The sequence below is a fragment of the Rhinolophus hipposideros genome, assembly GCF_964194185.1.
Source record: "Rhinolophus hipposideros genome assembly, chromosome: 9".
Lineage (NCBI taxonomy): Eukaryota > Metazoa > Chordata > Mammalia > Chiroptera > Rhinolophidae > Rhinolophus > Rhinolophus hipposideros.
Genome location: NC_138055.1, coordinates 67,450,524 through 67,477,883, shown reverse-complemented (window position 1 = coordinate 67,477,883; position 27,360 = coordinate 67,450,524). Strand labels below are relative to the sequence as shown.

Below are 27,360 nucleotides of genomic sequence, written 5' to 3'. Positions count from 1 at the left end.
GTTTAGAAAGATTAATTTGGCAGCGGTGCATGTGTGAGATGAGAGCAAGGTAAGGAGAGCAATTAGGAGGCTGACCGTGTGTGTGCCAAACATAGATAATAGGCTTTATTAGCCCCATTTCATAGATAAGGAAACTGAGCTTTGGACTGTGGCCAAACCCAGGCCTGGCAGATTCGGTGAAGCGTGCAGTCTGAGGCTGGAACTACGGAGCACTCACTCTGCTTAGGGTGGGAGGAGGGGGTGTCATGCTGAAAAGTGGTCCAGGATGATCGAGGGCTGAGGCCAAATTTGGATTTGGCAGTAGGAGGTCATTGATGGTGTTTAAGAGAGAGTGATTTCAGTTGAATGGCAGGGGTGGCAGGCTGATTTCAAAAGGAATGAAAGGGTGTGAATGCACCGTAATGAAATGATGGCGGTGAAAATAGCCTCCTGTTTCAAGAGTTTTGGCAGTGAGAGACAGGAGAAAGAGGGGAAAAGCGTCTGAGGAAATTGCAGAACAGAGGAAGGAATTCCTCATTCCACCCACTGAAAATATTTCTATAACACATATATGCCAGGTACTGTGCTAGGTAGTGGGGAACAGGACGATACATAGACTGAAGAGGGAGAAATAGAGGATGCTGTGGGAATAATTATCTTTAAATGGAAGATAACATACCAGGTATGTTTAAATGCCAGGTAACATACCAGGTGACCCAACTTAATACAGTAGGGAATGATATCAACCTTTTAGATTTCAAACTTCTAGAAGAAAATGAACTGATACTGTCTTCAGCTTTGTGTCTTCCTATGGTACTCTGTATAGCACACGCTCAGTAAAAGTTTGCTGAATGAATAAACCATGGGTCCCAGGAGATAAAAGGAAGATGCTAGATGGGGGGGGTAGCTTTGAAAAAGGCAGGACATGTCCCTCCTGAGACATAAGGGAAGGGGCGGGGGAGTGGGGAGGACTCATAGGTCATTAGGGGCCTGGTGGCCTAGATAAAGGCTAAACTGTGGATTCCAGCTGCAGTGCTTCTGACCAGAAAATGAGCAAGAGTTGAGATTATGGCCCCAAATGGGAGAATGGATAAAGAGCAGTTCCTGGGGAAGATCTGTCATGATCCTGTTTTCAGCAGAGACAATGATTGCCAAAGGCCCTGGTAAGTGCGTGGGATTGAGTTTCAAGATACAGCAGAGTTGAGAGTGCCACCCGGAAATCATTCATTTATTCATTCTTGTTTTGGGGCATGAGAAAGGATGTGGTGAACAAAGAAAATGAACCCTTTTTGCTATTGGAAATGGAAGTGGGCTCTAAGGCAGATTGGAATGGAAGCCACTACGTCAGGGAGGAGGAGGAATTGGAGCTCGATGACTCCTGAGAAAACAAGCTGATTAGGAAGGAAGCCTCCAGTCTGATTTCACTTCCACTTTTCCACTGGTTTATGGACATGCAATGCTTGTACATTATACATGGCTGGGGGCATTAATTTGCAAGTCAAGCATTCTTGCCGTATATAAAATTAATCCAGGGTAATATTTGCACTAAATGGACCCTGGTTGGATTCTTTCATTTAGCAGATGACAAAACAGTTCAGAAAGGGTAAATATTATCCTACAGTCATAAAATTAATCAATTGCAGGGTAAGATGAAAACTTTTGGTCTACTGTGGAGGACCCAGTCATTTGAAGGAAAACCTGAATAAAGCCCTAAGACTTTGGCAGGCATCAGTCCTGATTCGAATTGCACTTTAGCAAGTTTCTCCACACTCAGTCTCTTCTCATGAGAGTCTTGCAGCCATTCGGGTGCTTTCCGTATTCTTTCTTCAGAGCTCTCATTTCCCGTCACTATTCCCTCATGTTCAGCAAATCTGAACATTTCCTTCCATGAGCTTCCACACTCCTGTGCCTCTGCTGTTGTAGTGGCTGCTGCATTCTGAAGGACGTGCCCCATAGAGAAATCCTCCCCATCCTTTAAGAGCAGGGAAAACATGACCCCCTCCGAGAAGTACTTTCAATTCCAGGTGGAGTCAATGGTTGCCTTCTCTCTGTTTCCACAGGACTTTATACCCACCTCTATTAAAAATAATAGCTAACCTTACCTTGTATTTAAATACCACCTTCTAGGCACTGTTCTAAGTGCCCTGCAAACAATAACCCTCATCAACAACCGTATGAGAAATGTTCTGTTTTACAGCTGAGGAAACTGAAGCCACAGAGGAATTAAATTCACTCTAGGTAACATGTGACTGTGTCAGGATTCCAACAAAGAGTGTCTGATCCTAGAATGAGGCTCTGAATCACTATACTGCTTTGGTTTACTTCTCTTTCTTCCTCAGCTGAACTGTGGCCATCAGACAGCAGAGGCTGTTCTTTGATTCATCTTTTTTCTTGGGCTTAGTCTAGAACCTGCCTGCTGGCTAGTGCTGAGTAAATGTTAGGTGAATAATTGAAAGAATGAATAAATGTGTACCCTTAGGTCTGACCAGTTCCCCCTTATGAACAAAAATTGGATGAGTTTACTGGGAATGAGAGAAGGACAGAGGGAAAAATCTTGCCTTCTACTTCTTGGCTCCCCTTCTAATCCAAGGAAAACATATAGGCCCATATAACAATTAGCACTTCCTCTTTTCTGGTTATTATGAGGGGTCCAAATAAATAAATTCATAATTTTGTTTCAGAAGGACTGAAGATGAATTTGGTATGCCCAGTAAAACCATAAGCTAGAGAAGCAGAAGGTACACGTATGAAACCAGAACACAACTGCAGGGCCCCTTGCCATACAGATCTTTGAGAGGGTTCCTAGTAATGACAGGTCACCTCTCAAAGGAGTATCCTGCCTCGTAGGGGTAACTGTGTTAAGACCTCCCGTAGTACTGATACCATGCTAACATCCTGCTCCCTGCTGCTTGAAAAAGCTAAAGATTGAGAGACAAGGTTGGTGGAAAGAAAAGGTTTATTCAGAATGCCGACACTCTGGGAGGATGGCGGACTCCTGTCCAAAGGCCATCTCCATTTCTAGAATGGGCAGAAGGTTTTATAGGTGCATAAAAACAAAGGAAACGGAGAGTCGGTCAGGCAGGTCTGAGGGCTGACATCCCTTCCTGGGGTCTGATCTGTTTTAAGATTATGTTATCTCCGGACTCTGGACTGGCCATAGCGGCCTGGGGCTTTATGTCACCAGTAAAAACGCAAGGGAGTTGCAAAATGGATTCCCTGTCTGGGTGCCTGAGGATTAAGGAATTGTTCTTTTCCAGGTTAGAATTTTGTTAGTTAAATGGATTAATGAGGTATGGTAGTCAAAGAAAGGGAACAAAACAGTGTTCTTAAGTTAATCAGTAAGGGGAGAAACAAAGAAAACAGCTGAATATCATGGTGGATCAACTGATGAGTGACTAGATAATGAGCTCTGTCGTAAGTCAACCTGCAAAGGAGCTACGTCTCATTACATTATTGATTTACCGAATTTCACCCTCCCAGTACCAGGTATGTAAGGACCCTGGCATCATGCTGGATGTGACAGTTGCAGAATACATAGAGGAGAATTCAACCAATGCTCAGACTTAAATGGGAAATCTGTCTAGCATCCTCTTTCCTTCTCCTTCGTCTGGCTACCACCAACTGTTCTCCAAGTTTCAGATTAAGTATCACTTCCTACAGGAAGTCTCCCCTGATGACCAAGACCAGGCAGGTTCTCTTTTAGTGCACCCCCTCTTCTCCATCAGCACCCTTTCATAATCTTAATAACAAATTTAAATAAGCATTTGCTTAATGTCTACAAAGGCAAGGACTGTGTCCGCTTGTACATTGCTATACTTTGAGCATCTAACACAAAGTAGACAATTAATAAACATAATTGTGTGGATGAATGAATATGTGGGACATGAAGTCAACTCTATTAAAAATCTCCATAGCCATAGACTGAATTGTTATTCCTAAGAGTTGCCATCTTTTCCAGACCTTATGACAGTGAGTGAGGAAGTGAAAACAGACTTATTTGCATTTGTAAACACTGCTATTCCTAAGAACTTTTCAAACAATGATAAAAGAGTTAAACTGTTTGTTGACTGTAGCTTTCCAAAAAGATGAGAAAAACATGAGAAAAAAATACTGGTCTTAAACTCCTATTTTCTAGTTTCCTTTGAAATTATTCTATGGTAATAGTTTCTGTATAACCTTGAAACTTAGTGAACTCCAACCTCACAGAGAGATCCTTTTAAAAGATCCATTTATTTTATGGGACACATTGAGTCTGACATGAAATGCACACTTCGGTATCTAAGAACCCCAGCAAAGGAGATTAGTAGCCAAAAAAGCAATTAAGTTTACAGTAGGATTACAGATACCATATCTAGTACAACAGCTTAAAAAAGGAAGTAACGCAAAGTTCATATCAACAAGAAAAAAGTTAACACTAAGTAGCAGATTTTTTTTTTTGAAGAAACAAAATCCCATATTCCAAAATCTTTCCTTCTCACCTAATAACTACATGTGTTTGGGTGTTTAGAAAAAACCAGAGAGGAGGACGCGGCATTACTGAAGTGGGTACCTGGCACAAAACCCGGTGAACCAAGCTGTGAAATTCAAGCATCTGTGGAGTCAGGTTCCTGATTAGCTTTTTCAGTTTGATCTCACATCCCACTCTAGTAGTTCCAGGATTGTAGTATCCCAAACTGGCTGTGTCTGAGAGCTTTAGGGGTGCACAACTGAGGGTTCAAGTAAACACATCCAACTACCCCAGCAACTTAAATAGAACAACTGAAATGCAAAGCTTCTGGAAAAACCAACGCTGTTGTAGGACTTGGCAATAATCACACCTTTTCACATGAAGGTAAAGGTGTCCCCCCAAAAGAATAGGGCTGCATGATACAGACACCAATTATAAATCACCCTTTCTTTGGTAATTCTGTTTAGTTACATAGCAGTGTGGGTCCCAGGATTTACAATAGTTGTGCAGTCCACGAAACTATCTTTAACCAGAGTTCTTCTTCTGTATCAGTATCCTATTTTGAGCTAACAATGCTCTCAGATGAGCCGAAAAGACTATTTAACTCCCACCATTACAATTTCTGATCCTCTTTACTTTAGTTCTTTTGAAATAACATGAAAGCTTTGGCTTGCTAATTACTTTTATCCAGCCCATAGAAAAATTAGTTTATCTTCCTGATCAAAGCAAATTAGGCAGATCATGGCTGATTAGAATGCAACAGTAAAATCACCATACTTTCTCTTCCATCCCCTTTCTCTCAGAAATAGGGCCTGTGTCAAATATGTAGGTATTTCCCACGGCCAGGCCGGACTCTGTTTCCAACAGGGACTGCAGCTTGGACAATGGTTCTTACACAGACACTAAAGTTCTTTAGTTCAGTCATTGTGTTCGAAAAGAACTAGTAACCCCTTAGCTAGCATTTGATGAAACATCTAGATTTACATATTTCCTTAATTGCATTTTTGAATGTGAGTGAGATTTATCTGACCAGAGTTAAATGCCTCCTTTATTCCCCTACCCAAGGCAAAATTCAACTCCATGCTCTTAAAAAAAAAAAGTGAGGTAGGAGTGTATGGAATCTTACTCTATTCCGATCTGAGCAAATTTTAGGGTTTCAATAAAGTGGGGCGAGGGAGTTCCATTACCAAAGACAGGAAAGATATGCCTTTACCTTTCAAAGTGGAAATGTCAGTTTCTAAAGGTTTGGCTTACTCAGCTCTTTCAAAAAGGCTATTTTGATTTTAATAATGAATGCTATTCCTTATTGCCAAATTCCCCAAATCAGTTGCTAAAAAGCTCCAAAATTATTGTCCTTAATAATTTCTCACTAAAATTTCTGTTATGTGACTGTAAAAACTTAAGAGTTAGGTTTTATTTTCTTTATATATTTACTATAAATTAACAGTAAATCTTGTATTTAGCTCCATTTAAACCTCCCTCTGCAGCTGCCCATTTGAAAAATAAAATGGTTGCCTTCTTTCACTTCAGTGGGCACAATACAAAACATCCATTGAGCGTTCCCTTTATTGCAGCTGCCAATGCCCAGCCGACTTTTAACAAACCAACCAAGCGGAATCACAATGCAGCTGCAACATTTTATGGTATTTCTGTTGGTTCTCTTTTGAGACTGAAGGTGTTAATTAGGAATCAAAGAACACAACCCTGCCAGCTTTCTTTCACAAACCATACCCTGGTCACTGCAGTTTTCAGAAGAAAAATAAATCTAATAAAGGGATAAAAATGTTGTTTGTCACACCAGTAAAGTGTACTTAAGACCCTTTGATCAAAAGCTTTTTATGTAGTCTTGTCAGATGGGCTGGAAATATTCTATTTTTCCCTTTTCTCTCTCTTCTTCTCTGAATTTTGAATTTAAGACTGGAAGAAAAAAGTATAAGCATAGTCATATGTAGTATTCTTTATAGGCGATAACTGGTCTCATGAGTAGAATCATTTTGCTTCTCAGAAAATTATTCATATCCAATAGTCCGTTGTGTTACAGCTTCATACAAAAGTGGGCCTTCTATTAACATATATACACTATTCTAACCACAGGTTCTCATACTTACACTTTACATATGAATCTGTCAATACTCTATTTGGTGTAATGATTATTACATAAATCTCTCTCAGTGCTTTAGAGGATCCTTTTTTATATATACAGAATTGAGTATTTTCATAAGCGTAAAATCGTATACACACACAAACATATATAATGTTAGTTTATCAAATAGTTGGTCACTTTTGTATAGTTATTTTTTTATACATCTTGAGTATCATGCATTCAAATGAAGCAGCGTGAAGTCATTACCTTTAATCTTCAGTCAAAGTTAAAAGCTTAAAGTTTATGAAGTTAGCACTGCTGGGAATTAGTCAAGCCTGCTAGCTTTCTCAGCACGAGGTTTTGCTGCTAGATGCACAAATCATGCCAAAATCCATTAATCCTGCTTGAGAGAGGCAGAAAGAAGGCCTGCTTGTTGATTTAATGTTAATGAAATGAATGGGCTCCTGAGGCTTACCTACAGAGGCCCTCTAAACTGTAAAACAAATAAAGTCATTTTAAGTAATGCTCACTGCAGGAGAGTAAGCAATGCTCCCCGATTTGCTGCACAAAATGGTGTGGGTGTGTAGGTGCCGCCTTTGCTACAGTCCTGTTACACCTGTCCTATGACAATCCTCGCAAATATCAAGCTGATAGATTCACAGAATTGTTGAATTAGGAGAGACTTCTGAGCATGTGCTCACCTCTTCTTTTACAGATGTGAAAGTTGAGGCAGGGAGGTTATGCATTTTGCCAGAGATTATAAGGCTGGCTAGTGGGGAAGCTAGGTCTAGCTCAGTGATTCTCAAACTTGACTGCACATTGAATTTGCCGTGGGAGTGAAAAATCATTCAGATGCCTACCGTCTTCCACCAGAGATTCTGATTTAGTTGGTTTGGTGTGTGACCAGAGCCTTAAGGTGGTTGGAGCTAAGGTGCGGACACGTTTGAGTCCCATGAATCTAGATGCACCTCTCCTCAGAATATTTTTGTTTTGTTTTGTTTTCCTGCACCAGTGTTATTTCCCAACTCCTGTAGGTGTGCCAGTTGCCTTACCATCCGATGGATAGAGTAGGTAGATTTATGGATTTTGAGATTTTGAGGTTGTTTCCAAAATGAGTTTCCTTTTCTCCCATGTGTAAATGCAGAGATGTGTGTGTGTGTGTGTGTGTGTGTGTGTGTGTGTGTGTGTGTGTGTGTAGACTCTTTGAAGGACTGATCTCTACCTATTGGATGAGGCAACCCCACAGCAGAGAATAGTAGCCACATTTGTCCCTTTGCCTCACTCTTGTCTCTCTCCTAGAGCTCACCTCATCTTTCCCTTTTGACACTTTCTAATTTTTTCCTTATTTGCCACAGTCTCCTCTGGGCTGGTGCTTTCCTCTGACCCCACCTCTCCACCTGGAGAACTCACTTTGCCTGACAGAGACCTTTGTGGCCCTTCATTTGAAACTGTCCAACTTTTGCTGCCTTCTGATCCTTCTTGGTTAAGTGATTATTTAAACTGCTTCATAAAGCTGGGCTGACAGATCCCATTCTCCAATTTGTGCTGCTGGATAACACATAATAGATGTCTGCCTGAAAATTCCTCCTATTTTGGCTTTAGGGCTGTAAAATAACTCAGCTTCCTACTTTAGTAATTTGGTAGGCACTTGAGAATTCCAGAATCATCTTTCTAAATGTAGTAAGACATTAAAGTTCTGCTACTAAGAGGAGATATCCCTGGTTCTTTTCAGACTTGCTTTCTTGATTTCATTGATGATGGGCGATGCAGCTGGCCTCTTCTGTAGAGGGGTGTGGAGAATGTATGGAAATGGTGACACAGGGCTCATCCAGCAGGATTAAAAGACTGTCCAGTCCAAGAACCGCCCATCCATCTCTCCACTCTGCTGGGGGTCACTGGGCTTCGTTCCAGAGGCCCCTGCTCAAATCCAAGCCCAAGTAGTACTTTGACTCCATCTTTAACTCTGAATTCCACCCCCTCACAGATTCAAACCACTGGTACCTATTGTTCCCCAGGCGATAATTTTAGCCTTGTCATCACTGACTGCAAAGATTCTTCCTCAAATTGCATTGAACCAACTGCTTCTTTATCAAACATGGCTACTACAAAGAAATTCCTCATGAAAATTCAACTCTTTTGAATGTATTTCCAGATAGACATAAGCCTACTCTTTAAGTCAGTTTTTCCCTGGGAGTAGAATTATTTTTTCCGTTGTTAACACAAAAAATAACTAAACCCATTTTTTTGTGTGTGTGTTGAAACCTTGATTTTTCCTGAGTGCCTCTTGGCGCTGAGGAAAGCTTGGATTGCTTATCTCCTCTCAGTCCCCTTAAACCCATCATCTCTCACCTGATGCGAGAGCAAGTCAGCTGCTGAGATTAGAGCTTCTAAAAGCCTAAGAACTTACCCAACTGAATTTTTCCTACACACTCAGGAAAAATTGTGGGGATGGATGAGATAAAAAATGAGAGAATAAAACCAATTCAAGTCCAGGATCACAAAATGTGGGCCATGTATTAAATTGTGTGTGAGGAGCGGACTCCTAACATTGGGCCACCAGCCCACAGTCTGTGACAAAGTGTTTACTCAGGAGTCAGCTACCCTGGAGATCTGTGCAGTGTCTACACAATGCTATACCCCAGACAAAAACTATAAAACTTCATTCAATACATAGAATACTTTTTCTATTTGATACCAAGGATCGGAGATGAAAGTTAGAATACTTTGACTTAAACAAACGCCAAGGGATGCCCTACTCATCTGAAGTTGCCCCCTTTTGCCTCCTCTGCTCCTTTACCCAGTAGGCACCTCTCTGCTGTTCTCTACTTGTTTTTAACGTTCAAAAATTTTGTTTAATGAAAATTATGTTTGCACTTGTAAAACTTCAGGATAATTACTTTAGCTATTTTGGGGAACAACAATAAAAGGCAATACTGCGTGTCTGAAAAGCATGGATTTCGTGTTAAAGCAACTGTAACATCATCACCAACACACAAGAGCACCTAACATTGAATGCAAGCTCCACGTGTGAGGTCCTGTGCAAAGTGTTTTAGGTGCGTTATCTTACCAATCTTCACAACAATCCAGAGAGGTCGATGTCATTATTATGGACATTTTACAGACGAGAAAACTGAGGAACAGAGCACCTACCAAGCGCACTCAAGATAGGGCTGCAATCTTTGTCAAGAAATGTCCTCATCCCCCAACTAAGGATAATAAGAACTATATTACTATTTGTTATGAAGCTCAAATGAGAAACCAGATTAGTAGTGTTAAAAGCACTCTCTGAATTTTTTTCTTTGTCATGGAAGTTTACAAACAATGCAGTCTGCCGAGTTTAGAGGGAAGAACCTCTCTACCTCTATATTGTAAGATTATACCAGGGATTATATCAGTTCATCTCCTTTGTCACACATTTGGTGGCCAGAAAAATGACACCTTATATCTGAGTGGATAAAGTGCGAGCCTGAAGTAGAGATCAGGGGAACATAAGTGTGCCCCCTGGAAAAGAAAACTGGTTCTCATTCCCCCTCAAGTGTGCCCTGGCCATATCCTCTTTTGAAGTTGCGCAGGCACGGGTATGCGTGAGCACAGAGTGTTTTAAAATGTAGGTTTTAGTATTATCCAGGTATAGTATGGCCAATAGATCAGAAGGCAGTTGCTGTTGAAAAGACAGTTTGTTTCTCACAGTTCCCCAGAGTAGGGGGCAGAGCAAGCCAAGCGGGGCCACATGGGGAAGCACCTGGATCAGTCAGGTGGCTGAACGGGTGGGAGGAAAGCGTGGGCAAGAGCCTTTACTGTGGCTTCCATGGGAAGAAATAGACCAGGTCAACAGGTTTAGAATTGGCTAGTGTGAGTAATTTCAGCAGACAGTGGGGTGTAGGAGCTGTCCTGTGTTGTCCGGTACCTGGCCCTGGGGTGACCAGGCATATTGACCTAGAGTGTAAGAGTCCTGCAAGAGCCTGATAAAGAAGATGGTTAGGAGAGTGGACTTTGGTTGGTTGGTTTGCATACAAAAGGCATGCTTCCAGAGGAGACATTGCTATCTCTAGGAATTAGCTAGCCCTGAGAGGGGCATTATCTCCTAGGTCAGCAAGGCCCCAAGATAGCAAAGCATTGTAAAATACAAAAAATGAAAAACATGATTAATACATAGGGATTCTGTGTTTTGATCTAAATCCCAGGGAGACTTCTTTCTTCTTTGGTCCAAGGAACTCTACAATTCAAGAGACATATAGTCCAATCGCAGGAACCGAGGAGTAAATCAAGTACGGTGATCAAGTGTGGTGAGCGCTGTGACAGGTTGGGTCAGCATGAGGTGGGAGCATCAAAAACAGGTTTCTCAAATGGTGGGTCCCATAAAGCTTTCCAGGGGAGATGATGTTTGGACTGAGTATAGAAAGACTCACAGAAGTTAGAAAGATGAAAAAGAAGAAAAGCATTTCACGCAGAGACCAACACATGTGAGTTTGCATACCTGGAGGTATGAAACAGAGAAATTGTAGGAGGTGGTTTGATACAGCTGGAAAGAAGAGAGCCTGGGGAAGCAGGGAGAGGGAACTGGCAGCAGGGTTTGCAAGAGAAGTTGCATCTGTGGGTTCAATTGAAGAGGTAAACTGTATAATGAAAGCCACAGGAAAGCACTGAAGGATTAGATATAAAAGCGACATGACCAGAGTTGTGCCTTGGACAAACTTGTGGGGAAGTAGGGAGGGCGTGTGTCTTGGGGGTCTATTCAAACCAAGAGAGTAGATTGCCACAGTTATCCAGCGAAAAGGGAGGAGAGCCTGAACTAATGCAATTTCATTGCTAGAGGAGAAAGGGAACAGACACAAGAGACATTAATGTGACCTAAATTTGGTCAAATTAAGGTACAAATGAAATTTAAATGACACTACGGCATGTTTAACTCTGATGAATAAATTTGGGGATTTATTTATTCCTCAAACTCAATTTGATTGTTCTTTTCTGCTCTACAGATTTTGAGGTGATTGAGTATCTATGAGGGGTCTAAAAAAGATAAGGTTACAATTCAGGCACATATTAGATATGAACATATGTAACACGCAAAAGCAACAGGATATTTGGAAACATCTAGAAAAGTAACTGGGAGTTCTAGAATTCATTTGCATATATGGCATTGGAGCGAAAAGTTCACAGACAGGAGCACTCGACTGGGGTTTTTAGGACACCTGGGTTCCAACTGCAGTTTTGCCAACTATGTGATATCAGGAATATCATTTACCTCTGCTAAGCATGAATTCTATCATCTGTGAAATGACGGTGTTCGATTAGGTGACTGGCAAGGTCCTTTCCATTCTAAATCCCCTGGGTAGACAGAGCTTTTGACTCTCAAAAACCTCTGCAATGTATCTAAGTGATTTTAATTCTGTTTATTTGGGCGATTAGGGCAATGCTCTAGCAATCATGATTAAATTTCAGTCTTGCTCTGTGTAATGTGACCTTAGGTATACAGCTTAGTCATTCTGCTAATTTGTGGATAAAAGAGTATCCTTTGAGTCCTTTACAGTAGAACTTATTCTAAATGTAGTTAGCTATTAGCTCAAGCTCTGAATTGGTTTTATTGTAATGAACATAAATCTACCAAAATTAACCTTTCCTTCCCAATGTACAACTCACTATGTTGTGAGGCGTTTCCACAGCGAAGGCAAAGGGAGGGTCAAATCATTAGGTGGGTGCAACAGTAATTGCGGTTGCAAAGGTTAAAAATAATTGCAAAAACCGCAATTACTTTTGCACCCACCTAATACTATGTACTAGTCATTCGGGACCAGACCACGTCCACCCAAAACTAGTCATGATTATAAGAGCCTGGGGAAGTAGACTTGATGCTGGAAGGCCAGCAGCTGTAAGGTGGAAGGTGGATACTTGCTGTCAGTTAATCATGTTGCTACAACTTTTGAGATCTTTAAATGAGATATGCTTATACCCTGGGAGAATCTGGTTTAACTAGGATTTCCTTTTGCTACTCGAGCTTGAAGACTCAATGAAAAAAAGATCTTGAACTTCCTCCTGTACCCTGTTGCGCTGAGCTCCAGAGACCAACAGCTGCTGGGAAACGGGGGCTGCAGTCAGTTAAGATCTCCCACCATAAGGAGAGTGATGTGGCTTCTCCAAGTGAAAATCAAAGACCCCAATTTCTGTGCACTTAGAGTTGATACTTTAATCCCAAAGATGCTTCTTTCTGAACTTCCTTTCATCTTGTAGTTTGAAGCCCTGGGGAGAATGTGTCTGAGATAAGGAAAATGCATTCTTCCAGTCCTCCTCTGATGCTGTTTAGAAGTGTGGGATGGAGAAGGATAAAGTGAAACACAAGAGAAGTGAATCATCTGGGGACGGGGGTGTCCACTGGCGGTCTCACAGTCTCTCAGTTCTGGCTGCTGTCTTCCTTGGGTAGCAGATTCCCTCCGTATCCTTACCACCTCTCGTGACATTTTCTTCTTCTCCCAGGCTTTACTGCATTGGGCAGTTGACATTATAACAATAATAGAGTAGAACTATGGCCAAATGCAGGTATGTCTGCTAAGGGTCCCATCAGAACAGGAAGGATGAAGAAAAAATAAAGAGGAAATTTTCTTACTCAGTCTCTACTAGAAGACTCCAAACTCATTCTGTAGATTCATTCAACAAACATTGAGAAAACCAATGCTTATTGCAAAAGTCTCAATATATATACATACAAAGTAGATGCTTAATGTAACTTCTTCCATGGAAATTTTTATAACCAAATAATCCTTACTGTACATGCATACAAAAAGTGAAAGCTCATTTTTTTGTGTTGATAGATTTAAAGACCAATTGATTACGTAACACAGTTCTTTCAAGTAAGTGCCTCACAAGAAAATTTATAACCTAAAAACTTCAAGTGCCATGCAGTGTTTTGTGTGTCAAACCAATAAACTCATTAAAATAACACTGGGTAAACCCAAACACAACACAATGAAAGTTCTAACACAGCCCACATTAATCAACCAAGTTTAAAATAATATCTTTGTTATGTACTAAGGTTAAATATTCAGCAAATTCTTTATATTTTTTCCACTTGAGATCATGTGTGGTTTTCTACTTTCCTGAGAACTACACTTTTGTGGCTTTTTTTGATCAAAGGAAGGTTATTTCTGCAAATAGATTGTAGAGGTCCCTGTTCTACTTAATCAAGATTTCAAGAAAAAAAGAAGCACAAAGTATTTACTAGTTTTTTAGTAAAACATAAAAATTCTTAGGTTTTCTTATTGTAGACTTTGGGAAGGAAGGTATGCATGTAAGTTTAGCCATCACAGTTTGTGTGTGTGTGTGTGTGTGTGTGTGTGAGAGAGAGAGAGAGAGAGAGAGAGAGAGAGAGAGAGAGAGAGAGAGAGAGAGAGAGAGAGAGAGAGAGAGAGAGAGAGAGAGAGAAGGAGGTAGAGGAGGAAATAAAGGAATTTGGCTGCAAAATTGAGTAACAGTTTGAAACACTTGGCTTCCAGTTGTGAAAGATGAGCAACACTGGGGAAAAGGCTGGGCTAACAAGGGACCACTTGAGGAAAGCTTAATCTCAGCTGGCAGGCTGACGAGGAAGGTCAGCTCGGTGCACGCGTTCTCAGCTGGAGTTGGGCTCCCTTTGCCAGGACAATTGTCTTCTGCATTTCATCTTCTGAACCGAACTGAGGGTGCCTTCACAGAGCCAGCTCAAAAGGGTTGGCTCTCCACTGTCAAGCCATGTCAATGTTATGTATCATTTCCACTGTGCAAATGGCACAAAGGAAATTGTTTCTGATTGGGGTGTTGGTGTGTGTGTTAGTGTGTGCGTGAGATTGCTTTCTTCCTCCTTGACCACCACAGTTCTTATTAGAAGATGAAACAAAACTTCTTTGAAGGCAAAGAAGATAAAATAAATATGGACATAATGTGCATATCTCAAAAAAGGAGACACTTGAAAATTAGGGATTGCTGAACAATTTTAAATTATTAATGTTAATAGAAAACAAGAGTTGAGAGTGCTGTTTTAAGAAATTTTAGAGATTATATCTCAATGTCTCCTAAATGTTCTAAACATCAGTTCTTACTTGATGAGGAGCTTTTTACACTAAACATAATTTATAATTAATTGGCACTTATTTGTTTTTCATGGTAACTTTGTAATAGAAGTGATTAGAACATATTAGGTTTATAGCAGCAAATGAATTGAAGGACTTAAATGAAATGAATAGTTCAGGAAACGTTCTTCTTTGACTTATCTAGATTTCTAATTTGCAAAGAAATCTGTATCACTGACATAACTGTTATACTATGCATAGTTTATATAATATATATAAATCACAGTATGGAGAATACATTCGTGACATCATTTCATTTCATCTCATCAGTTATAAAGGTGAATATAAACTCAAATAACATTAAACTGTTAAGAAAATTCATGTCTCCTCTGAATTGAGAAATAATTCCAAAGAATGCAACTGCTTTACTTGACAAATAGATCTGGTCATAGAAAATAGTAGTTTTATTCTTGACTTGGAAGTTATCAGACAATTGATCACTCTTTATAATACTTGAGCAGCTACTACAATTTATCTTTGACCTGGAGACGAGAAAAAAATGTTTCTGTAGTAGTAAGTAAATAGATATACGAAAAGGTATTTACTAAAATGAAAATCTGGGCCCCTAAGCTATATATTTCTCATTTTATTGAAAATTAAAAACTGCATTGCCCAGGAATCCCTGAAGAAATGTTTCTGGTATTAGAGCTTCATAAATTGTATTCCTGAAAAGAAAAATGTGCTGAAATATTTCAGCACCAATTACAATTACTATGAGGCTTAACTATACATTAGAAGGCTGGTTTTTCTTGTGTTTCTGGTAAACTGGCCCTGAAGATAACTTTAAAGAGGTCCAAAAATATTTTGAGCAATGGAAATATCCTTGGAATAAGTTTATAGGCCCCCAAGTTAGGTATTACGATAACAGAACCTGTGTCATTAAGGTTGTTGTGAGATATATGATTAAGTAAAGTACTTAGCATAATGCCTGGCATTCAGGAAGAACAATATGGCAGCTGTTATTATTATTGTTATTAAAGTAATAAAGCAATTTCGATATGTAATTCTGGTGTGTTTTGAAAATAAACAACTCATTGCATCATTTAAGCTGAACATAATTTAATTGTATTTCAAATGGGGCTGGGCCATAATTGTGGGATACTAGCAGCCTTGTATTGTGCTGTTACTTGCAGATAAGTAGTTTTCATCTATCTTTCTCTCACCTCCTTGAGCCACTGGGATTTCAGCAGCTGATTCAGTCAATTCTATTCAATTCCTCATTACAAATATTATTGACTATCCCTTAAGTACCAGGCACTGGTGTGGGCAGTGGGATATAAGGTGGAAATTTCCTACGTTGGCATCTATGACTGAATAAAAATGTGGATTGAAGCTGACGGATGTGGGAATGAAAGAGTTGTAGAAGGTTTGAATTCATGAGTAGATTTAACAAATAAGATTTTACTAAGACATAGTAAAAATAGCAACAGGAGTAGATAAGCAGCTTGCTTTCTTTGGTATGTAATATGTCAGTTGTGTTCTAATGCCAGTCGGATTCATTTCTCTACTACGAAATCAAACTATAAAGGAAAACATTGCAATAGGAGTGAGGAAGTTGAATCTCAAAGGAAAGAATTTGTCTTCTCACGAAGAATTCAATTTACCAGAAATATCCGTTTGTCGGGTGTTTACAAGGAAATGTACTATTTAGCATTTTTCTAAATTTATATAAATAACTGAACCAAACCCCAAAAAATTATTTCACAAAATTGCTCAGTGAAGAACTCACTACTGTTTTTCATTTCTATCTTATGGCATATGATTTGAATTAATTGGAAACATACATAAATTTATAGCCCAAATGACTTAAATGTAAGAATTTAATAGAAGAAATATAAAAATGCTTTCCTAAGGTAGGTAGATATATTAGGTATCAGTTATGAAACTACAAATATTCTGCAGTGTCTTTAATTTTAAACGATAGCTTTATTGGGTTAATTGCTTACTTGGATATAATTCCTATGCCTTTGAGTTATATGTTTTGAAAATAAAAACAATCAAATAGTTCAGATAAAAAAACTGAACTATGAGAGATCATAGACCAGTTTTATGATTCCGAACTTATTTAAATATATCCAAATGGGAATGGTTCTATTACCAAAAAATAACTTTATTTTACTAAAAATGTTACTTTCTTATTCCAATCTTCTAACTCGTTTGTGATTATTACTTTTTGATACTAATCAGAACTCCTTTGCTTTGAAGAAAACGCATAAGGAGGAAAAAGATTGAAGGTCTGATTGAAAATCGTATTTATTGCACGTAAAAATTTAATCTTGTTACACAAACTCTGCCATGCAGATATGGAACATATTCAGTAAAATATTTTTTCTAAATCTACGCTCCAAATTTGTTTGGATCAGAACCACTACTTAAAACAAAACTCATTCAGACTAATTTAGTCAATTAGTTTCAATAATTGGCCCTACAACAAAAAACTACTGAAAAATCCCTGGGAATCCTGGAGAAAAAGAAAGAACTTGATTAAAATGCAAAGAAGTCTTTGGCATCATTATACAGAGGGTGCCAAAAAAATGTATACACATTTTACGATAACATCTCAAAATGTGTATACTTTTTTTTTTTGGCAGCCCCCCCCCACCCCACCCCAGTGTTTTAAGTCTAGGTTGTAGAGCAAACTGTATAATTTTGCCACTGATCTAAATTTTAAGACTGTTAAAACAGTTAAGGCTTTTGTAACCATTGCTAAAAGTACAAACATTTCCCTTTATTTGAAATACTTTTCTCTGCTTGAAGGGAATCGGAAATATATGAAACCATTTTCAAAGAAGATTTTAAAAATGTTTTTAAATTTTGAAACTGCATTTTAAATGCTTGAAACACATGTGTGACTCCAGGGCCATACTTAATTAAACTAACTGAGGTTTTTGATCCGTTCTTATTAACACCAGTTTTACTAATTAGGTGTAAAAATAATTTTGTTCCGAAGTTACATATGGAAAAGTAACCAAACTACATTAAATTAAAAAAAAAAATCTTTCTCCCAGTTCCTTTGGTTCATGTGACATAAATTTGCTTGTGGATGAAATGTTCATGTCTTTAAGCAACAGCAAGGAAAAACTCCGTTTTCATTTCAAAATAAAATGGCTGTACTAGATAAATAAAGTATCATTACTATATTAGGATGTTCATTAAAATTTAGTTTTCTATTTGTATGCCACTCAAACTGGATGAGAGGACGCATTAAAGTAGCATAAGGGAGCTTACTTTCAAGACCCTAATAGCAAAAACCATTCATATTTGGTTCATTAAAATAACTTACCTATAATAAGATTAGAAGCTAGAACTACTTTAGTTCTGACAGATCGTTAAATTGAGATGCATTAAACATTGTCCACGATTATCGTCTGCCTTTATGTCTCAACCTTGGTGTTTTCCTTATTTTCTGCTAAGTGAGTTTTATTAGCCCGTGTTGTAATATCAGAACCCATAACCACTAGAAGAGAGAAAGAAAGAGAGAGCTTAAGATTGAGATTTTCCAGTGTTTCCACCATGTTCCATGGCCCAATTACAGAGCTACTGGGGAATGTCGTTCAGTAAGAAAAGAGAGTTAATATTAATGTTTGAACTGGCTTCAGATTTAGCTTTTCTGGGGAAGAAAGATTATAAAACTGCATAGAAAGAGCTCTAGCCTTCTGTGAAGAGAGTTAGGAAACTTTCTTTACCTAAGAGTCTGACAAGCCAGCTCTCAGATTGTGGCAAATCTATTTGCCAAATGTGTACAGCTGGAACTTGCCATCATCAATCTGTTTGAAGAAAATGAAATGCTTGTTCTTTTGTGGGGAAGGGAGGAAGATTAAGAGATAACATTTTGACTCAAATAAATGGTGATAACCTACTACAAACAAAAAAAGATAGTCTGGCCTTTTACCCACAGCAGTCTTTGCACACTGCAACTCTCTCATCAAAGCTTAATTACCACTGGGCCCCAGTGGAGTAGGGCTGTGCCTTAGTGTTTCCTTTCAAGAGCAAAGGGAAGTTATTTCTTAAAATAAGAAAACCAGTAAGATACGTGCTTATTTATTTGAATATGAATAAATAAAAATTCCTCTTTTAGGTTATGAGTACACAAATGAAGGCAGAAATGGTCAGATAATTCTAGGTGTAACCAAAAGAGGGCACCATCTACCCTTAATGTTTGCACAGATTTTCTGTGGTGGTAAAAACAAAAAACAAAAGACCCCAAAATCCCCAACTCATGAAGGAAGGGCATGCCATGGCCCCTGGTATTTTGTACTCTATAAGGATACGAAATTCTGAAATCACATATTATGAAGGATGTCAGTTTGATTATTTACTTCAGGACTGATTTCTACATTTTGCACTCATCCTCCCTGAAATGTTAACCATTGGAAGCAAGTATTTAACATTCACTGTGACATTTTTTTCAGAGATACTCTGAATTTAATATTTTATAGGGCACTGAGAATATTTCCCCTTAGGCCAGGGTATAAACTGTCATCAAATAGCATGAGAAAAAGATGACAATTAATTTCCTAATGGTATTTTAACTCCAAGGGGTTATCTATAATGATAGATAGACAGGGAACAATGGCAGTAAGGTCTCCTGAGCACATGGAAGATGCAGTTAAATGCATTTGAGGTATGTGGGCAACGATTTGAATCAGCATTTCATGCCACATTTTATTAACAGAAGCCTAACAACGTTCATTCTTTCAAGTGGAAAAAAAAAGCGTCCTGACAATAATCATAAATTGATTTTCTGTATTCTTAAACATGTTTTAAAACGAGGGTATGATTTAAATAGGTAAGAAGGGGGACTGCATACTTCTCTTGTATATAGTCAGTTTCTTCAGGGTGATGGGGAAGAATAAATAGTTCTTGGCTCTTAAATGACATTGCCACACTATTCTCAGCAATTCACTATACAGGAGAACACATGATTCTTGAAACATTGAGTTTAGCAGTTAACCAGAGAGATTGGGGATGAGCATTCCACTGTGTAGTACAAACAGCTGTTTAGGAGGACGAAATGTGAATTCTCAGAGAATTAGTTAGGAGAGTATATTTCTCTCATTGTAATAATATCACTGCCACAGGTAATGCGTGTGATTGAAGGAAGACCTGGTGGGGAAATAGATAATTTCGTAATTCTTTTAGGTAAAGAAAGCAGTCAAAATAGTTTTATGGCAGATGAGGAGGGGACTGTCATCTACTACAAAAATCTAGCAGGATAGTCCCTCTTTTTGAACATAATATTAAAGCAAATAAAAAAAAAATTTTTCTTCCTCAGTCTGTCTCCAGAAAAAGAATCACTATTTAGTGGAAAGCATTGTGCAAGCCTTTTCGTGTTCCTTCCATACAGAAAACAACTAGACAGAGGAAAGCACGAGTTCACAAACATCCCAACTAGCTCCTGCCAAGGTACATCAGAGAAGCCGAAACAGGGATTGCGTGGGCTTGGGGTGGGCTCGCCGCAGTGCCTCGAATTAAAAACTAAACGTATCACTTTGTGGTCATCAGTGCCTCTTTTCCGGAGTGACCTCGACTCTGGTCTCTGCCAGAAGGAGCCGAGCCCCAGATTCTCCTTAGGGGGAGGGAGAGTAGTCGCCTTAGCCACCTCATCCTGAGTCACCTCATCCACCCAACCACCTGTTACCCTCTGGGCCTGGGCTTTCCAGAGACAAAATTATGAAACGAGCCGCTGCCTCGTCTGCCTCTCGGGTTGGGGCTTTGGAGGTTGGGGGGCGGGGTGCAGAAGGGGTGTGAGAATCTCCGAGGGATGACAGAGCACTTCAGATCTCCTCTGGGATGTTGGCGCCACTGTTTACCGGCCCCGCCGCCTTCAGCCCACTTCCCTTTTCCTCCCGGGAGGAGGAGATGGTTAAAGATTACACCGTGGCGGCCGGCACTTCAAAGGGCGGCTCGGGCAGCCAAAGGTAAAGATAACGTTCTGGCAGCTCTAATCGGGGTTTGTGGTTGCCACATTTTAATCACTTCATTTAAAAAAAAGGGGGGGGGATGAAAGAAAGAAAAGAAAAAGGTTACATTACGCGACCGTGCAAGGATGCAGAGTAAGTTCTTTTAGCGCTCAGCAAGCTGGAGTTCTCCTTTGTGGAAATTTTTTACGGCCCATCTTTTGGTGGACCGCGACAGGACGCGAAGCGGAGGGGAGGTCGGGGCAAGGACCAACCCGACACCCCGCTCTTGGGTTCCAGGCTCAGAAGCACGACTGCCCACACTTCAGGCAAATGCCTACACTCGGAGGAATTCGCCTTGCGACCTGCCCGGACCCCTCCCGGAGGCTGAGGCGCACCGCGCTTTCCCGGGGGTGCACTGGAAGCCGTTTCTCTGCGGGCCCAGAAAGCGCGGTCGTGCTGCCCGCTGAGACACGTGCGTTTCCCTGCGCCCCAAACACTTGGGGCCGAGACGCCCTTTGCAAACTGGTCCACCCTTTCCAGCGCAGGCGGGAGCCGGGGAGCTTCCAACCTGGTCTGGGCTGTCCTCCCTTCCCTTCTCTCCCCCGTCGGAGTGGAGTGGGGGCACACTTACAGGTAGGAGGTGAAGACGCTGAGGTTGGAGGGCAGCTCCGACAGCCCCAGGTCCGAGCAGTCCGCCCTGAGCAGCATCCTCCCGTCCGGCTCGCACTGACAGTGCGCGGGGCACCCCCGAAGCAGCGCGCCGGGCCGCGGCGAGCTGCCCCCGGCCGCCAGCTGCAGAAGGATAGGCAAGGACAAGAGCACGGCGACCGAGGAGGTGTCCATGGTGCCCGTGCAGCGGGCCGCCAGCGGGACGCGGTCGCAGGGCAGCGTCCGGGTTGCAGCGGACGGTGGCGCGTCCCACGCGGCTCCGCCGGCTCGTGCGGCTCAGCGGGCGCCTGCAGCGCTGGGCGCCGCGCTCCTGCCCCGGCGGGGGCACCGAGGAGGACAGCGGCGGGGCCCGGCCGTGCCCGCGGCCGCCACCCGGACCTCCGGAGTAGCCCTGGCTGCAGCCGCGGCAGGGGCGGTGAGCGCTGCTGCTGCTGCGGGCCGCCTGCTGTACGAGGAGCAGCATCTCCGCTCGCACGCTCGTTGTTTTAAAGCGCTCCAGCCCGAATTGCGCGCCCAGTGACGTCAGCGCAGCCTGGCTTCCCAGGCACCCCCCTCCCCCCCAGCCCAGCCCCACTTTCCCTCCTCCGGCCCCCTCCTTCCTTTCCCGAGTCCCGGACGGAGGAGCTGCTGGCGGCGCCGGGAGTATGCGGGTGCTCGGCGCTCTGGCTGCGCCTGGGGAGGGCGGGTTCCCGCGCTCGGCACCGCCTCAGCGGCCGGGGACCCCCACCCTCACTCACCCCGGCGTCCTGGCGACCCGGATCCGAGAGCCAAAGGAACCCTGCTTCGGAGGGACAGACACAGACGCGCAGAGATTAAAGGACGCACCGTGCTTCCTCCAAGCTCATTTCAAATAATGGATGAAATACATGGAGAGCTTAAAAACACAAAAAAAGACTAAATTCCAATCTGGACAAATAGTTCCATGCTCAGGGTACGGAGGCGGGCATCCCCAGGTGAACGACGGGTGGTCGTGTTCATCCTTAACTCACGCCTCACTGTCTGGCTCACTTCGGCCCTAAAATCAAAGTGCTGGGTTAATGGCTACATACAGTTAGCTCGTGAGCAAGCACTCCAATGCTGCTTTCCTAACTCATGGGGTGAGAAGTTCAAGTGACTATTTTTTCAGTATTTTTGGATCACCTGGAAGTCAGCTTCACTAAAACAATGCAGGAAAGACAGACAGATGGCTGTTTGCTTTTTTTTTTTGGGGGGGGGCCTTTTTATCCTAGGTGTCCCCGGATTCTCTAAGTGCAGTCCCACCCAGGTGAGAGGCACTGCGCTCCGAGAACCATTGCCACGCGCAGGCCAGTGCAAAATGCATGTTCATACACACTTCGGTGTCCTGAAGCGAACCTTCCTGCGAAAGAAGGAAAAGGGCTCAGCGAGGAACAGTCACTATCTCCAGACCGAGTGACTGGCTGAAAGCGGTGATGGCCCAAGCGTGTCACATCAGCTCACAATTTTCAGTTCTTGCTCCATGGCAGGGAAGCCTTTTTGGCTTTTAAGGCCTCTCTTAATCTTCCACTTAGCCTGTCTGGCTGACTTTCCCATAGGTGGGGCACTTCTGAATTTTATAGTTGGGCAGATTTTCTTCCCCCCTTTTGTGTGAGATAATGTTTGCCCTCCTTCATTTATGAAGTAATCCTCAAATCTGTCTGATCACCTTTGGAACTTATAAAAATATATCCATTCCTGGACCTTAATCAGTATTCTGAACATGCTCTTTTCTGGAGTGAATCCTATAATTAGCAAGTTTGTGATTCTCTGGATTAGATGGAGGGAGAGAGAGGGTAAGATTTATGGATTCCATCCTTCTCATTTTGCAAATAAAGGAAGTTTGGTCCAGAGGTTTTGGAAAATTTGACAGTGATTGCTGAAAGCTGTGAGTTCACACTGGTTTCTGGATACCAGTTCTGGCCTTTTCCTTCTCTTGTCCGTAGGCACACCACATCCGCTGCCATGCTTTTGCTTATTCTCGCATTCTTCTTGCTTCTCCCAGCCATTCCTTCCACATTTACACAATGTCTACTAATTACCTATTTTCCTTAAAAAAAAAAAAAAAAACACCAAAAACCTATCCCCAGATTACTCAGTTCGTAAGTGCAACTCAAGACTTATTCTTTCTGTGAAACCTCCAATGATCACAGTGTGCATTCACCATCAAGAAACGATATTCGTAAAACAACTAAAGTCGTGATGCAGCAGAGACCTTGGGAGGCAAGTTAGCTCTCCTCGTGGAGCTCCCACTCTAACGGAGATGACAGACTCTGAACAGCAATCTCAAGGACGATGAATCTCACTGAAGGGTATGTTATAAATACCACACAGTTTAGCTCTACAGGTTTCCTGATTGTATATGAGTTTTGTTTCCTAACTGCAACTTTATTGATGACTTTGGAGGCAGGGACTAGGTCACTTACTTGTCTGGTCTTTATGTGCAGGATTCATACTATGGGCTCATGGTAGTGGGGACTTAATAAATATTTATTGACTGATTTATTTATCAGTGCAGGCATGGTTGTGTCCACCACCTGTCTAAGAACTTTTGGCAACACTTTCTTTGACTTGGGGGTTGCTACAAAAAGTGTGACTTTGGCGGCGGGATGAATCAAGCAGAACTAGATTTGAATCTAGATTCTGCCAGTTTCTGGCTGTTTGATCAGAGACACAGAGTGAGCCTGTCTAAGTCTCAGTTACCGTCTCTGTAAAAGAGGGATATTATATACCTACATGGTTCTAAATATTAAAATGTCTGGAACTTGGCCTATAGCAGAGTAGATTTTCAACCTGTGTTGGTGCCTTTCTTTTCAGGAATTGAAGCTTGTTAATAAATTTATGTAGGGCAGACAGATTTCTGATTCAATAAAATGGTGGGCAGACAGCTATGCTTGAGGAAGCCAGGTTTAATGAACATCTGTTACTTTTTCTTTTTGAATGCCCAACGTATCTCCTCTCTCCTTTTGGTAAGAGCACTCTACACATTGGGGAACTACCTCCTATATTTTAAGGAGATTGTAGGTAAGGCTATCATTTCTGTGGCCCCACCTCCCTACTCCTGGGTGGGTACCTGTATGACCCAAGCAGAGCAATTTGAATCTGGGGGATGGTCATGGGCCCTGGAGTGGAAGGTCTTTTCCTCTGCCTTCATGAGCTCTAAGGAAAAGGAATTTGGGAGTTCAGGAGGCTTGCCATTTTGCCTTGGGGAGAAAGTTCGCCAGTCACTGAACATTAGCATTAGCAAGGAGAGAAGCAAAATTCTAGTCACCTTTTAAACACCTGGATCTAAGCCATTTCTACTCCATCACCTCCAATTGGGTGAACGAATCAGTTTTGTTTTGTAGCTTGCAGTAGTGAATGAGGATTTAGCTGTGATTATTTGCATTTAAGAATGCTCAGTAAAAACCTGAAAGCACAGGAAGCATGAACATTTAAGAATGAGCTGATGAATGCTCAAGGTCTTGTAGACCTTAAAACATAGAAAATCATATGGGTTGAAAATAAGAATGGTTCGGCTAATGGTGATTTTATTATCTGCATGCATGTATGTTAATCACTTTATCTATCATACCTAATAAAGGTGAAAACACAGCAAACCTAATTTCTGGCATGCACACACATACACACACACACACAGTTAGTTCTAGTAAGGCCACTGAGTAGGGCTCTCTGTGTTTTGTGACAAATACCATTATATTTATAAGATCATGTTCTCTGATTGCATAATGACCATCAGCATTGACTCGGCCCATTACACGTTCACATATTCTCACTGGGTCCTCATAACAACCTTCTAAGGTAGATATTATTCTTATCCCAAGTTTAAGGGTAAGAAATGCCAGTGGTTTTCCTAAGGGTGACCAGCAAGTCAGTGATGGAACCAATAATCTAACCTGAGTCTTCTGACTTTAAGCTCTATACTCTTCCCCGAATCCCTTGGGAATTCTAGCCACATATAGACTTAAACTGGATAGGCCCTTGGGCTTACTATCATTTTATTGAAAAACAAATTCACATATTTCTGTAAAGAAAAGCGTAGTCTTTTTGGACGACAGTTGGAACAGAGAATAGTGATTTTTTAATGTGGACAATAGGGACAAGTATACACATATTGAACCTTCCCTTAATTATAGGTATTTCTAGTTTCTCTTAGCAACCGTTTGCTCACAGGAATATATGCTGGTGAGATGTCAGAAAAACAGCACCCTTACATGTGATAGTAAGATTAAGGCTAACGTAGATTCACTTAATATTTTGTCTGGGTGAGATGTTCTTATTTATGATTTTTGGAAGGTATCTCAATGTTAATGAGCTGTTGTGTAATGGAATATCTCATGCCAGGGTTGAAATCACTTTTTACTTCTTAGACTCTTAGATTGCAACTTCCTAAAATCAATTCTGGTAAAGTGCAGTCTGGTACGTGTCTACTTTCTGGGCTTGCTAAACGGATGATTTCCTAATTCTTTAATCTTTGATAAAAGTCCAAATTTAAAAACATTCATGTACACCACAAGAATTACTAATAAGCTTAGTTGAAGCATGCCAGGATAATTTTAGTTAACAGGTAAGTCAATATTTCTTTTACAAGTATAGTGAAATAGTGTTTACACAACTGGTGGGCTATTATGGGCTTATTTAACTTGTTTAAAAGAGTATAGAGCCCATTATTTGCCCTGCTCATTTTACATTCATGATATAATCAGGCTTATGCTGAATTTCTTAACTTCCTTTCACCAACAAAGTCTAATTAATTGAGAAGGGAGAAGGATTTAAGAATAGAGATCTACTTTCTTTCAGAATTATTTATTTTGCAAGAAAGCATTAGTTCAGCTAATTCATTACTTTGAAATAGGCTATTATATAAAATCAATTGGCTCTGTCTTTGATATTATCCAACATAAAGGAAACCTTTAAATATATCCATATGTTCACAACATGCTAAAAGAAAAGATAGTGGTATATGATATTATCAATTCTTTAGCGCATTTTGATCCTCTTGTCTTATTTCATGTATGATAATAAACATGGTTCTACTGGTACGCAACTTGCTTCCTGAGAACACTCGTCCAATCAGACTCACCTGAAAGCCATGGGTAGGTTTTCTTTTCAAACTAGAAATAAAATTAATGAAACAAAAAGGAGGAAAATACTTGAAATTAAATGAGCTTTCTTCTTATTCACATGCTTTATTTCATTCTGCCAATTATTTCCTTTGTATCCAGACAAACCCTTCCATATGCCCAGTGTGATGGACCTTTTTCTGGTCTCTTTAGAATTACACTTTTAGAATTTTTAACCTTCTCCTATGTCCACATGCTCACATTTAAATGTCAGGGCTTAGAGCATGCTCCTTGCTCCAAAACGATGAGGGGCTAACAGGTTTCTGTTTGCAGAGCTGCTTCTCCTAGGCCTGTCTCTAGAGTATATACAGAACCACAATCCCTCATCTGCAATTCAGAAATCCTTAGAGCTCTGAAAAGGGAAAGGTTTTTTTGAAACAAATTTGGTGGTGCAATCAGAACTGAACAGATGTGAGTCTGTTTATAGTCTTTCTCTCACTTCATGTTAATATTCACTCAGTTTGCTGCAGAAATGTTGATGTGTTTGATTGTAGGGTGCTTCCCCAGACTCCCATGAGGTTTTTATATAATATACAGGATAGCATTCTCACTATGTTCTATTTGTAAAATTCTCCAAAATTCTGCGTTCTGCAATATCTGTGACCCTAGTGTTTTGGCAAAGGGATTATGGATCTGTAAAATCAACAAACCTTGGAATATTTATCTCATAAACAATATTTGGAAGAAAAAGAAAAAAGTGGAGCATTAGAACTCATTGGATGAGGAAAGTGTGGAAGTACCATCGAGAGCAAAACCCAGAGAGAGAGCAGAAAGGAAGTGGTCTGCTCAGGTGAGGGAGTGGCCATTGCTGGACATGTTCCCTTTTGCAGAGTCCAGGGCAGAACTTCCTGTCTCTTACTCTGGGTATATACTGGGGGTGACAAAAAAATGTATACATATAACTCGTATTCATCTTTTGTTATCGGTATACATTGAGTGTTACAATTTTAATATGGTTTCTTCCTTTCTTAAAATGTGCATACATTTTTTTGGCACCCTCTGTATTTGTAAAATGGCTAGTAGAAAACATTCTGCGTTAGGAGTTAGCTCTCACAAACACTAGAGA

At 40.9% G+C, this 27,360-nt stretch overlaps 1 protein-coding gene across 1 annotated transcript in view; it reads right to left on the bottom strand.

Annotated features, from left to right (window-relative positions):
• Positions 1-21,496, bottom strand: part of LGR5 (leucine rich repeat containing G protein-coupled receptor 5) — a 114,915-nt gene extending 93,419 nt beyond the window's left edge. The window contains exon 1 of the mRNA XM_081060244.1: positions 21,140-21,496. Coding sequence (XP_080916370.1) covers positions 21,140-21,351 — 212 coding nt within the window. The 5' untranslated portion in view covers positions 21,352-21,496. The remainder of the gene's footprint in view (positions 1-21,139) is intronic.
• Positions 21,497-27,360: the final 5,864 nt, after the last annotated feature.